The sequence below is a fragment of the Carcharhinus amblyrhynchos genome, chromosome 26, assembly GCF_965287045.1.
Source record: "Carcharhinus amblyrhynchos chromosome 26, sCarAmb.v2.hapA, whole genome shotgun sequence".
Taxonomy (NCBI): domain Eukaryota; kingdom Metazoa; phylum Chordata; class Chondrichthyes; order Carcharhiniformes; family Carcharhinidae; genus Carcharhinus; species Carcharhinus amblyrhynchos.
In genome coordinates, this window is record NC_137349.1 from 31,739,617 (window position 1) to 31,754,267 (window position 14,651).

A 14,651-nucleotide genomic window follows, 5' to 3' on the forward strand; every position below is an offset into this window, starting at 1 on the left:
ATGTAATTGAGACTTAACGGCTGAGAGTTAATGCTGTTGCTGCATCTGAGATGGTGGAATAATATTTCCAAGTAGGCACAGGAGTTTTTATTCCTGTACAGATTTACCGGATACTTGGCCTCCAAACCTCCATTGCTGCAATTTAACAAATTTAACTATTTAACAAGAGACAAGAAAATATTGACTGTGGTGGGTTACGTACCAGCCACTCCCTGGGACAAAATGGTCCAGCATGGTCCAGATTCTAAATATTTTTATGATTCATTCATGAGACATGGGTATCATGGCTGGGCCATCACTTATTGCCCATTCTTAAGAACATAAGAACATAAGAACATAAGAAATAGGAGCAGGAGTAGGCCATCTAGCCCTTCGAGCCTGCCCCGCCATTCAATAAGATCATGGCTGATCTGTTGTAGCTCAGTTCCACTTTCCCGCCCTCTCCCCATAACCCTTAATCCCCTCTCTTATCAAGAACCCATCAACCCGCTTCTTAAAAATATTTAGCGAGGCAGCCTCCACCACTTCAACGGGCAGAGAATTCCAGAGATTCACCACCCTTTGAGTGAAGAAGTTCCTCCTCAACTCCGTTCTAAACCGCCTCCCCTTTATCTTGAGGCTGTGCCCCCTAGTCCTACTGTCTTTTTTGAGCGGGAAGAGTCTCTCCACCTCTATCCTATCCATCCCATTCATCATCTTATACGTCTCAATGAGATCTCCCCTCATTCTTCTAAACTCTAACGAGTACAAGCCTAGTTTATTCAGCCTCTCCTCATAGCTCAATCCCCTCAACTCCGGTATCAGCTGCCCGAGGGTGGCTAAGAGTCAACCGCACTGCTGTGTCTCTGGAGTTACATGTAGGCCAGACTGGATAAGGGCGTGAGATTTCATCCCCCAAAGGACATTAGTGAACCAGATGGGGTTTTCCGACAATTGACAATGGTTTCATGGTCATCAGTTGATTCTTAATTCTAAACATTTTTCATTGAATTCAAATTCCACCACCTGGCAGGATTCGAACACGGGTCACAAGAGCATTAGCTGAGTTTCTGGATTAACAGTCTAACGATAATACCAGTGGGCCATCACCTCCCCCTCTCCACCACTCTGACAGGCTGGAGGGCAGCTCCAGAGTCACTTGGGGTCATCTGGAATCACAGCTAAAGTGAATGCAGTGAGCTCTTCAAATATACCAAGTGTAATGAATTCAGTGAGGCCCCTTGGAGTATGAGCTCCCTGATTGGGGGTCATAATTGTCTGCCCAATCAGGAAGCCTCACAGTACACAATGCCTTTCCAGATTCTGGCTGTGTAAATAAAGGGAACCTGGTAAAGGGACACTGACCTCTGAGGAGTTATTTCAGAGCGTCCCAGGCAAGTTTCATCCTGTCATCTCCTGACATCCACAACCATATTTTCCAGTCGGTTTGATAGGTGCTCATCAGGACAATGAATCCTGTTTCCCCTTCTGAACTAAGACATGCTAAAGTCAATCAGAGAAACATAGAAAATTGCAGCAGGAGTAGGCCGGTCAGCTCTTTGACCCCGCTCCACGATTCAACATGATTATTGCAGATCTTGTGTCTCAGAGCCATGCCAAGCACTCTCTTCATGCCCCTTAACACCTTTAGAGCCTAGAAATCTAACTAGAAATCATGACACCCAACTCTTGCACTTGCAGGGATTGGCAAACTCGATTCCAATCACTGATTAAACTTGGGACCATTCCCCTTCTGTACACTCCACAGAATAATTTAAAGATTTGTAAATCCCCCAAAGCTTCAGTAAATTCAATTGCTAAGCACATGATCCATGAAGACCGAAGGAATCTCAGCAAGTGTGAGCTGCCAAGTATATCTTCCCAACATTAACTAATTCCAAATCCTTGCTTGAAGGATCTATAACTCCCCTTTAACCTTTCTGTTTCTATTTGCTGTTAAGGACCAGATCAGGAACTCCAAGTTATTTGTGAAGTTACCAAGACCCTAACTTTTACATTTGATTTTGGCATCAGGGTGAACATAAGATGTTTCACTCCAGGTATGATTCAAGTGACCCACTAGGAAGCTTTTATCAAAATAATCTTTATTTAAGAACACAGAATATAATGAAAAGAATCAGCATAACGTTTACCAATTAACATGACAAAATAAAATTCTCAACAGCTAGCTATCTCTATTGTTCCAATTTCACAGTATCCCTGACAGACATGAATCCTTTCTTTTAACCAACTAGTACAGACGCCTTAAGATGCTTTCATGGGTACTAGATTTCCAGCCTGTTAACATCTCTGGAGAGTGATCCAGACAGACACCTGTCATCTAAACCTCATGTAGCAACTTGCAGAGAAAGCTCCACCACCAAACAGTAGAATCTCAGAGAAAGAGATTTATTTCCTGGCAGGTTATAATCTCCAGACCTCAGGAAGGGGAAAAGAGAGGCACTTCTTCTTCTCCCAAAAAGCTTGAATTCTCTGTCTAAGCCAAACTGTACCTAGTCATACAATCTTACCCATCAATCAACCTAATCAAGTCCCACTCTGAAATGTCCCAGGGAAAACACAAACACAATAGGACTCTTCATTAGGTCAGATTAAAACAAACATTGCAGCCATTAAGATCAATTATGTTGCTACAATATCAATACAGTGTGGCTGGAGCCAGACAAAATGGTTCTTAGAAAATGGAAGGAATTTGTAAACACATTCAGCACAGAAACATGACTAAAATACATTTCTTAAAAGCACAGTATCATCAAACTGCACAATAATGACATTTAAATGAGGATTACAGTGAAAATAAAGCAAGTACAGGGTAGCTAATATCCACAAGTTAAAAGAAGCAACCGCTACAGTCAAGACTGTCGTTCCACTCTTTTCTCTGATTTCCTAACCCAGACTGATCCACTCCTAACGGAGCACTGAGCATGAGATCCACTGTTGGAGGTGCCATCTTTAGATGATGTGAAACCAAAGCTGTGTCTGCTTTCTAAGGTGAATGGAAAGGTTCCATTGGTGCTACTCTAAAGAAGGAAGTGGTGGGTGTAGTGGAGGGGATTCTTCCTGGTACTTGGCCAACATTTATCCCTCAGTCAAGATCACTAAGGTTATTTAGTCAGTATCACTTTCCGTATTGTGGGAGTTTGCTGTGTGCAAATTGGCTGTCCTGTTACTAACTGTCTTCACTTCAAAAGCAGGTCTTTGGCTGTGAAGTGCTTTGAGGTCATGAAAGGTGACGCATAAGTGAGAGGTTTTTTTTCTTTGTCTTTTCTCAGATTTGGAGTTATTTCTGTAGACAGGTGCAGAAGGGACAGAGAGATGGATCGGGTCAGCAAAAGAGGCGAGTCAGGTTAACCACAGAGGCTGGATGTGGATTGATCACATGGAGAAGCTGGTCAGGACAGTATTAGTATTAGATCTGGGCAAGTGAGAGTTAATTCAGGCAAAGGAGCCAGTTATGACCAGTGAAATTGAACTGACCTTTGAGGCTGAGGAAGCTGATAGGATTGAGAGCTTAGAATTATAGAATAGAATCATAAAATCCCTACAGTACAGAAATAGGCCATTCGGCCGATCAGACCTGCACCACCAACAACCCCACCTAGCACAGGATTGTTGCTGGGGGCATGAAGAGAGTGCTGGCGTGGCTCTGGGACACAAGATCTGCAATAATCATGTTGAATAGTGGAGCGAGGTGAAACAGCTGACTAGCCTACTCCTGCTGCAATTGTCTATGTTTCTCTGATTGACTACAGCATGTCTTGGTTCAAAAGGGGAAATAGGATTCATTGTCCTGATGAGCACCTATCAAACCCACTGGAAAATATGGTTGCAGATGACAGGACAAAACTTGCCTCTCTCTATATTGTAGGGATTATATATATATATGAAGTCAAGTATCTTCTCAGGAGATCCTTATTCTAATTTTTATTGAAAACTGTGGGAAGATAGTGGATGTCCAACAGAGGGTTTCCATCAACGTGTATGAAGATTGGTTCAAGCGGGAACAACAAAGCATGTTTCAACTTCAACATCTAAACTCACAAATGTAATGCTCACCAGTACAGAGGGAATGCTGCATTGATCAAAGGTGCTGTTCTTTGGTTGAGATGTTAAGTGGGGGCTGAGATGGGGTTTTATCAATTTGTTGCAGTGGTTCAGTGAAAAGGAGAAACAAAACTTGCACATGTATATATCACCTTTTACCACCTAAGGATCTCCAGAACTGTTTTACAATTAATAAAGTTCCCTTTGAGGTGAATCATGCTTGTAATGTAGGTAGCTAATCTGCGCATCGCAAACTCTTACAAACTGTAACATAATAATGACCAGATTATCTGTATTTGTGATATTGATTGAAGCTTACAGGTTAAATATTGGCTGAGACACCTCTGTTCTTCTTCAAAATAGGAATCTTTTAATGGTCATGGATTCCTACAGTGCAGAAGGGGGCTATTCAACCCATCAAGTCTGCACAGACCATAATCCCACCCAGGCCCTATCCCCCTAACCTCACGTCATTCCCCCTGACACTATGGGGCAATTTACAATGGCCAATCAACCTAACCCATGCATCTTTGGACTGTGGGAAGAAACCGGAGCACCCGGAGGAAATCCATGCAAACACAAGGAGAATGTACAAACTCCACACAGACAGTGACCTGAATCCGGAATTGAACCTGGGTCCTTGGTGCTGTGTGGCAGCGGTGCTAACAACTGTGCCACCATGTCATCTGAGGGGCCTTAGTTTAATCTCCCATCCAGTACAGTGGGGAACTGTTCCATGGTGTCAGCTTAGAGTTTTGCCCTCAAGTTGGAGCAGAGATGACTGACGGGCAACTTGAACGAGGTGTACAATATTATGAGGGGCATAGACCGAGAGAATAAGGAGCAACTGTTCCCCATAGTTGAAGGATCAGTCATGAGGGGATACATGTTCAAAATGAGGGGCAGGATGTTTTGGGGGATGTGAGGAAAAACCTTTTTTACCCAGAGGAGAGTGACAGTCTGGAATGAGCCTTCTGGGAGGGTAATAGAGGCAGGTTGCCTCACATTCATTAAAAAGTATCTGGGTGAGCACTTGGCACATCATAACATTAAAGGATTTGGGCCAAGTGCTGGGAAGTGAGAATAAGTGGGAGGCCAGATATTTTATATGTGTCAATGCAGACTCGATGGGCCAAAGGGCTCCTTCTGCACTGAAGGATTCGATGATAAGTTTCTGAAATGGGGCACAATCTTGAAACCTAATGACTCAGGGGCAAGCTACCAACAGAGCTACAATTGGAATGAGTGAAATCCAAAGCAATAGCCGATAACATTCAAAAACTCAGCAATGTTTCATAGAAAGGTAATTAAAAGTTGAAGATTTCCGTTACGCTGTTGCATGAAGGACAGGGAGTTTGTCCAGTTCTGCGACCAACGTTCATCCGTCAAACACAGAAAAACAGGTGACTTCCTTTCATTTACTATTCCTTTTAGCTATGTACAAAACATTGTCTTTACTGGCGGAAGAGCGGCTGCATTTCAAAGCAATTTGTTTTGTGTGAAATGGAACATCTTGAAAGCTGTGATAAGACATAGATATATAGAAACAAGCGCTTTGTTTCTTTGTTTTCTCTCTGCTCGCCCCACTCCTTGAGCCCATCTGTCAGACTTCAACTAAGTCTTGCCTCTGGGAGGCACAATCACCCGGCTTCTTTTCCCATATTTCTGGATGTTTGAAAGACAACCTGCTAAGACATCTTGCATCAGAGCAGTTCCTGAATGTACAGTAACATCAAAATCCATCTTCCTGTTGGAATGGGGCTCTTTTCCCATTGATTTTTATTTTCCTGGTGACAGGTGGAGTAATGGTTACTGTCAGTTACTCGACCTCACAACAGAATACATCTCTTCCCTTGTTATTTTTGTGAGTTTGTGTGAGTACTAGACACCATGCTTATTGTTCCGGTGACATGCAAACACCACCTTTAAGTCATATTGCAGGATAGGCATATACATCAGTGACTCTAGCGGTGCCCTCCATCAGTTTCCATTATTCTTTTCACCAAGGACATCCATTTTCTCTAATCCTCCATTCCCTACAAAGATGGTCTGAGCTGTCCCCTTCTAACCTGAAAGGAGACTAAACCAGTCTCCCATCTACCACCACCCCCTCTGCCTGGCTTAACTGGTTCCCACATTGGTCAACTTCCTCAACTCCACTTACATCCTCCATTTAAAAGGTTCTGCTATGGCTAACTTGACTAAACATCTTCACATCGTGCTTCCTGTCAGGACTCAGTGGGGAGGCGATGGCCTAGTGGTACTATGGCTAGAATATTAATCCAGAAACTCAACTAATGTTCTGGGGACCCGGGTTCGAATCCCGTCATGGCAGGTAGTGGAATTTGAATTCGATAAAAGATGTCTGGAGTTAAGAATCTACTGATGATCGTGAAACCATTGTCAATTGTTGGAAAAACCCATCTGCTTCACTAATGTCCTTTAGGGAAGGAAATCTGTCTTCCTAACCTGGTCTGGCCTACGTGTGACTCCAGAGCCTCAGTCAATGTGGTTGACTTTCAACTGTCCTTGGGCAACTAGGAATGGGCAATAAATGCTGGCCAGCCTGCGACGCCAATTCCCACGAATGAATAAAAAAAAACTCTCTTCCATGCTCCTAGTTTCCCTGTCTCTGCCACGTTTGCTCTGTGATGCAATCTTTCAAACTCATGTTTCCAATGTGTCCTCTTTATGCTGAACTCAATGCAACCAGAGATCTGCACCCTCATTGTTTTTGACAGGAATCTCTATTGCGTCCATTCCATTTCACACGCTACTGCTCTCATCCCTTCCCATTACCTCCCGGAACCATGATAACATTTCCCTGTCCTCACCTTCCATGTTTAACAGATCATCTTTCTGGCATTGTCCACACCTCCAACATGAGGGCACCAGAAAACACATCTTCCTCTTCCTTTACATTTCAACGTGGGCAGCACAGGGATGAGTGGTTAGCACTGCTGCCTCACAGTGCCAGGGATCCGGGTTCAATTCCAGCCTTGGGTGACTGTTTTGCGGAGTCTGCATGTTCTCTTTGTGTCTGTGTGAGTTTCCTGCGGGAGCTCCAGTTTCCTCCCACAGTCCAAAAGATGTGCTGGTATATGGTAGCATGGTGACACAGTGGATAGCACTGCAATGCCAGGGACCCGGGTTCCATTCCAGGCTTGGGTCACAGTCAGTGGAGATTGCATGTTCTCCCCATGTCTGCGTGGGTTTCCTCCAGATGTTCCAGTTTCTTCCCACAGTCCAAAGATGTGCAGTTTAGGTGGATTGGCCATGCTAAATTGCCCCTTAGTGTCAGGGGGACTAGCTAGTGTTATGGCATACGGTTATGGGGATAGGGCCTGGGTGGGATTGTGGTCAGTGCAGACTTGATGGGCCAAATGGCCGCCTTCTGCACTGTAGCATTCTATAATTCTAGGTGGATTGGCCATGCTAAATTCTCCCTCAGTGGACCCGAACAGGCACTGGAGTGTGGCAACTAGAATATTTTCACAGTAACTTCACTGCAGTGTTAATGCCTATTTGTGACACTAACAAATAAACTTCAACTTATGGGTATTTCCCTTAACAGAGGGATCAATAATTAATATGCATAGATGGAAAGTAATTGTCAAGAAGATTAGGAGGGAAGTTGAGGAGCAATGTTTTCATCCGAAGGGTGGTGAGAGTCTGGAACACATGGTCCAGAAGGATTGTAGAGGCAGGGTGACGAATGTCTGGACAGCGCTGCCTGGGGAGGTGGTGGGAGCAGCTACGATAGTGGCATTTAAGGGGCAACTAGACGAATACATGAATAGGATGGGAATGGAAGGATACGGTTTCCGTTAGTGCATATGGTTTTAGTTTAGGCAGGCATCATGATCGGTGCAGGCTTGGAAGGCTGAAGGGCCTGTTCCTGTGCTGTACTGTTCTTTGTCCTTTGCCCTAACTCATCATCTCATTTAAATAATACTTCAGTATGCACTTCTTAACCAATAAGGCTGATGCTGCAAGAGGTTTATCAGGCTGCACAGCTCCTTTATGGCTGGCTTAGACACAATGGGCCAAATGGCCTCTCCTGCTGTAATTTGTACATATTCTGGCATCTCGGCCTTTTGGCTAAGATGCAAATGAGATCAAGCCTTGGCGGAGGAGCTACACCTATTCCAATCAGCTTGGATCATGTAGATCAAGCCCAAGACAGGAGGTGCGAGCCCTCTCTTGTCAGCTTGGATCGGGAATGTCCCAACTTGTTGAGACTCTGAATTGGACTTGATTGGATTGAATTGGAATAAAAACAAAAATAAAAATTGTACATGTTACTCTATCCCTGACCTCTTGATCATCCCCAATTTTAATTGCTCCACTGCTGGTGGTGTGCCATCAGCTGCCAACTGGGACTCCAAACTCTGGAACTCCCTTCCTGAACCTCTCAGTATCTCTCTCTCATCCGTTAAGACATTCCTTAAAATCCATCCCTTCATCTGGAGTTTTGGTCATCTGTCCTAAAGTTTAGGTGTCAAATTTTGTGTGAAAACATCCACGTGAAGTACCTTGAATGTTGAACTGTCAAAGTTGCTATATTAATGCAAGTTGTTTATATAATCTGACACACAGCACTGAAGGGAGGCAATTTTAACTTGGTGATAATTTAAATTGGCAAATCCAATGCCCTGTTTTATGTCATTCCCAACTGGTTTTCTATTGACTTTAATAGAAATAGGAAGTGTGGGAAATATTAAGCACCCCAATAATTCGCTATCAGTCATCTTTCCCTTTACACCAGTGCTGTATTTCCATCCCTCTATCTCTCTCCTTATTTAAGTCATTCTTTAATCCCTACCTCTTTAATCACGCCTTTTGCCATTCATAGTTAGGTGTCAGTTGTTGTCTGATTACACATCTGAAACACCTTTGGATGTTTTATTAAGTCAAATAGTTGCAATTTGCTGCTGTTGTATTCATATCCTATATATGCTACAGGGTTGTTCAAGGTGTTGAAACATAAAAACATAGTCGGAGCACAAGGAGACCATTCAGCCCTTCGAGCTGCTCCACCATTCACTTTGATCATGGCTGATCATCCAATTCAATAGCCGGATCCTGCCTCCCCTCCATATCCTTTGATCCCCTTCGCCTTAAGCACTATATCCAATTGCTTGTTGAAAACACTCAATGTTTTGGCCTCAACTTCTGTGGTAGGAAACCAAACCAAAATTTGGCCAAAGTTGAATCCACGGTAGTCCAGTTGTAGACTAGAGTTGATTAGGAAAACAATAAAAATATTCTTTTGTAAACTCGCTGCTGCCTGAAAAGTGGAACAATTGCTGAATTTTGAATTGATTTGATGCTATGAGGTTTGTGTTTGTTTCAGGGGTTTCAGCACGTGACCCCAAAGCAAACAGAATGGAAACCATTTTCCTGAAGCTCCTGCCTGTATGCAGGGATAGAATCATAGGATCACTACAGTGCAGAAGGAGGCCATTCAGCCCATCAAGCCTGCACTGACAACAATCCCACCCAGACCCTATCCCCACAACCCCACGTTTTTACCCTGCTAATCTCCCTGACACTAAGGGGCAATTTAGCATGGCCAGTCCACCTAACCTGCACACCTTTGAAGTGTGGGAAGAAACCGGAGCACCCGGGGGAAACCCACGCAGACATGGGGAGAATGTGCAAACTCCACACAGACAGTGACCCGAGGCCGGAATTGAACCCAAGTCCCTCACTGTGCTGTGATGCCGCAGTGCTAACCACTATGCCACCATGCCTCAATTACTTTAATTATTTGAAAAATAAGGAGAAGTTGCCTCTTTTAAAAAGGAAACAAATTGGAAAGAGAGCTGATTGTTCAGAAGGTGTTATAATGAGTCTTTTTCTTCTCTCTATTTCCAGGCAGAATGTCGGAACTTTATCAAAGTACTTTTGAAGAGAAACAGCAGCACACTTTTCATATGTGGGACCAATGCTTATAATCCAGTGTGTGCAAATTACACAGTGAGTGACTGTCGCCTTCTGTAACATTGCTGTATGTGTTTGCAATGCTCATTAGTACTCGTCTCCTTTGCAACATGCACAACACAAGACGCCAGCTTCTTAATGAGCTAGAGTTGTCAACTCAGGGCTATTGACCCTGGCAGCCTCGACGGGGATTGAAAGCTTTGTGGGACTTGCAACATTTTGGCGAAATAAGCTGAAGGGATAGAACAGAGAGAATTCTGTTGTATGTGTTTTGTGTCTGGATGTATGTTGCTAGATCAAAAGAATCATCAAAATTTTCAGGACAGAAGGGGGCTGTTTGGCCCATTGCACCTTCACTAAGGCCCGAGAAATAGATTCAATTGAGCAAGGCAAGGTACGCAGGATTCAGCAGGACCAGTCACAGATCAGAATTTGGGCCTTTGCACCACATAGTTTTGTGCCATCACTTGATATCAGCTGGTTATCAGACCTATGGAGACAGTCTAAGAAGTGGGCATGCTGGTAAACTGGCAGTAGAAGGCATTGCAAGAGGAGAATCAAGGTCTTCCTGCCACTGTGGCATATTATCACAGGTGGGGACCTAAACAGCTTGGCCACCCATCAATGGCCAATTCTGCTCATTAAGGACCACCGCCTACTCTCAGCTGACATTTTACCTTGAGCCTTGTGGTTGTCAAACAGATCCCTCCTTCATTGTTGCCGCAAGGTCCCATGGACAGCAATGGCCACTGCCCCAATGCTTGAAGATGAACCCTGCTTCTCCCCACCCCCCCTATCACCCACCTCCCCATCTCCGATTGCAAGGGTCTATCTACCAGGCCGCAGCTCATTAAAATAAGCCGACCTAGGGGAATTCAAGTGTGCCTCGCCATGAAGACGTCCTCTCCTATATTCCACAGCTCAGACGTGCTTATTTCTAATGGTATTGCCAAGGCTTCTGACCTTCTGATTGGTCCAACAGCTTTGGGAGGTGGGTCGCCATCTTCAATTTGATGATGGAACGTGGAAGCAGAGTCTTAATTGGCCGCTTCCAGTATTGTGCTGCCCCAGGCGTCCTGTGGGTCTGCTGGCACAGAGCCAGTTCTGGTCACTTGCCTTCCTGAAAATGGTCAGCCTACATTTACATTGGTGAGCAAAGCATAACCCAAGAAGGATTGTTTTTTATCCAATCATGAGATGTGGGCTTCGCTGGCTGGCCAGCATTTATTGCCTATCTCTAATTACCCTTGAGAAGGTGGTAGTGAGCCAGCTTCTTGAACCACTACAGACCCTGTAATGTAGGCACACCCCACAGTGTGGGAGCTCCAGGATTTTGACCCAATTACAGTGAAGGAACAGTGATATATTTCCAAGTCAGGATGATGCATGACTTGGAGGGTAACCTCCAGGTTGTGGTGTTCCCATGTATCTGCTGCCCTTGTCCTTTGAGATGATAGTGATCATGGGTTTGAGAGGTGTTGCCTAAGGAACCTTGGTGAGTTGCTGCAGCGCATCTAGTGGATGATACATAGGGCTGCCACTGAGCATCGGTGGTGGAGGCACTGAACGTTTGTGGGTGGGATGCCAATTAAGTGGGCTGCTTTGTCATGAATGATGTCAAGCTTCTTGAGTATTGTTGAAGCTGCACCCATCCAGGCAAGGTATTCCTTCACACTCCTAACTTGCACATTGTAGGTAGCGGACAGGCTTTCGATAGTGCGTATAAATGTGTAATGAAGCTTTCTATTAGTTGAACTAATGTTAGGAACAAGCTGGATTAGTGATGGTCCTGGCCCCCAATTAGTCTCCTGTGGGTGAATGTTTAAATGTGTGGCTTTTTTTGTTAAACTTGTGTGGTACCTAATGAAATCTGTCAAGTTAATCTGACGTCAAATCTTTGTTTCTTGTCAAAACTGGTTACCGATTCACTGACCAGAGAAAATAATCTTTCATTGTTTACCCTCTCAAACTGGTTCAGGATTTTGAGCAACTCCCACATTGATCAATAATGTGCCTCAGCCCCAACCTCAGAAGAGAATCCGAGCGTCTGACAGTATCATATTTTTTCACAATTTCCTACAGCAGCTCCGTCTAATCTCTGCTAACAGGCTCGCTAGCTTTGAAATGTTGACCCAGCTCAAACCCACTGCTGTTTTCTCTGGATTTCACGCCTCCCAGCAGAGAAATTGCAAGCCAATTAGGAAGCACAGCTATCCAAGGAACCCTGTTAAAATTATGGAGCTGATAGAATTAAACATGATACCTTTCCGGTTCTGCTATATTTACCCAATCACCCATTTTGTGAGCTGGACCTCTGACAGTCGAGATATTAACTACAGAGGGACTAACCAGTCAGAATTTGTGGGGACATCGCACTTCTGGGTCAGGCTGAACGGCAACTCTGCTTTTTTGCCCTGATATTTTACTCGGCACAAAGAGAATGAATTATTGATTACAGAAACACTTGCTGTTGGGTTGAATTATTTGTTTTCTGAGATTCTTATCTTTCTGGACTTATCTCAGTGTTTAAAGTGGGTCCAGTTTTGCTTTCATTTTAATTCTGTATTCCTCTTAAATGAATCTTCCTGACGTTTGTACCACGTGACGAACAGACCTTTCCACATGACAAGAACAGCATTGATCTGTCCCTGTAACCTTTCCAGCACATTCTTTTCTCTTTGTACCAAGAAAAGAGAATCTATAATACGTGCAATGCACCAATTTATTGGAAGACCAGCTCACTGGCACGGGTTTGAAAGCTCAGGGGGCTTGAGTCTTCAGTTCAAATTTCACTAAAAGATGACTTTGTTATTGTGTATTTATGCGCCCTCAAGACGCAATCAAGTAGTTTAAAAGGATGAGGGAGGGATCTTATTGAAACTTACAGAATACTGAATGGATAGAGTGGATGTGGGGAAGATGTTTCCGTTCATAGGTGAGACTAGGACCTGCGGGCACATGAAGAGACGACTCTTTAGAACCAAGTTGAGGAGGAATTTCTTCAGCCAGAGGGTGGTGAATCTGTGGAATTCGTTGCCATGGAAGCCTGCGGAAGCCGGGACAATGAGTATGTTTAAGACAGAGATAGGTTCACGATTGGTAAGAGGATCAGAGGTTACGGGGAAAAGAGCAGGAGAATGGGGTTGAGAAACTTACCAGCCATGGTTGAATGGTGGAGTGGGCTTGACGGGTTAAATGACCTAAGTCTGCTCCTATTGCCTTAAGTGTTGATGTTACTTGGTGATTCTTGACACATTGGGATCAAATCCTGCCTGCTCCTTAATTCTGCATATTCTCATAGTTTCTTCACCACCTTTTATCCCGACATAGTCCAGAATGTATTGCTTTTAATTTAAAGGAATTTGAAGAGATGTTGTGAAGCAATTTTATGAGTCATCATCAGGAAGTTTAACTGCTGACCGTACGTAAGGGAAATTTGTTGATTTTACAGCCATTATAGTCAGTTAACTGTGGGTCACATGCACCTGAATTTTTCAAGTCGAGGCCAGTGGGTGAGACTGTGTGCCAGAAACAGGGATTTATAAAAATCTTCCTCATGTATCCCCATTATTATTATTCTGTTTTTTAACCTGCATCTTCTAGGAAGATAGAAACAGTTATTCCAATGCACTCTTGACTGGTCTCCCACATTCCGCTGTCCATAAACTTTAGGTCATCCAAAACATTATATATTTTTTAATCCATTCTTTCTTGGGATATGGCCACCACTGACAAGGCCAGCTTTTGTCGCCCATCCCTAATTCAGCTTGATCTGAGTGCCTAATTCCATTTCAGAGGGCACTAAAAAGAAGTGGGCTTGGATTCACATGCAGGCCAGACTAGGTAAGGATGGATGATAACATGCTAAGTTGCCCCTTAGTGTCAGGGAGACTAGCTAGGGTAAATACATTGGATTATGGAGATAGAACCTGGATGGGATTGTGGTTGGTGCAGACTCAATGGGCCAAATAGCCTCCTTCCGCATTGTAGGATTCTATGATTTCCGGGTCCCTGTGTTAAGCACTGTGCAGTGGTGCGGGAGAGAGCGATAGAGAGAGTAATAAAGAGCCTAGTTTGTACAACCTGTCCTATTTAGCTCCAATATCACTCTACTGAATCTGCAGTATATCTCCCTCAAAGACCAGTGGAGCCTGTCTGAGGCCCAGTGCCCAGAACTGAATGCTGTACTTGGGTTGCAATCTCACCAGAATGCACAACTGAAACATAGCTTCCACATGTTTGTATTCCTGCCCATAAATCCAATAATCTTTTAGCCTTTTCAATTACTTTTGTACCTTCTGAGGGTATTGACTTGTATAATTCCACATGCACTGCCATCCACCTGGTCATTCATTTCATCGTCATCAGTGACCACGTGCAGGATATTTGACTTTGGAAGTTACTGCACTAAGCCCAGTCCTACCCTCGCTCCCCAGAAACAGGAAGACAATGCATTTCCCCCTTGCTCTCACTTATTGCCTATTCCATCATCCTTTGCATCTTATTTCTAATTTTTAATGACCGCAGCATGTGAACAATAGAATACGTTTGATGGTTTAGCACGGGCATTCAGCAAGCCCCATTCATAGTCTGAATAGTTTCCCATCCAATTATAGATAACTGTGCCTACTTGGATAACAGTTATTTTCAGTGTGATTAAA

The 14,651-nt window shown here is 43.9% G+C and overlaps 1 protein-coding gene across 1 annotated transcript in view; it reads left to right on the top strand.

The window, feature by feature from the left end:
* sema6bb (sema domain, transmembrane domain (TM), and cytoplasmic domain, (semaphorin) 6Bb) overlaps positions 1 to 14,651 on the top strand; it is a 588,988-nt gene that overhangs the window by 410,854 nt on the left and 163,483 nt on the right. Inside the window, exon 7 of the mRNA XM_080212572.1 lies at positions 9,925 to 10,026. Coding sequence (XP_080068698.1) covers positions 9,925 to 10,026 — 102 coding nt within the window. The remainder of the gene's footprint in view (positions 1 to 9,924; positions 10,027 to 14,651) is intronic.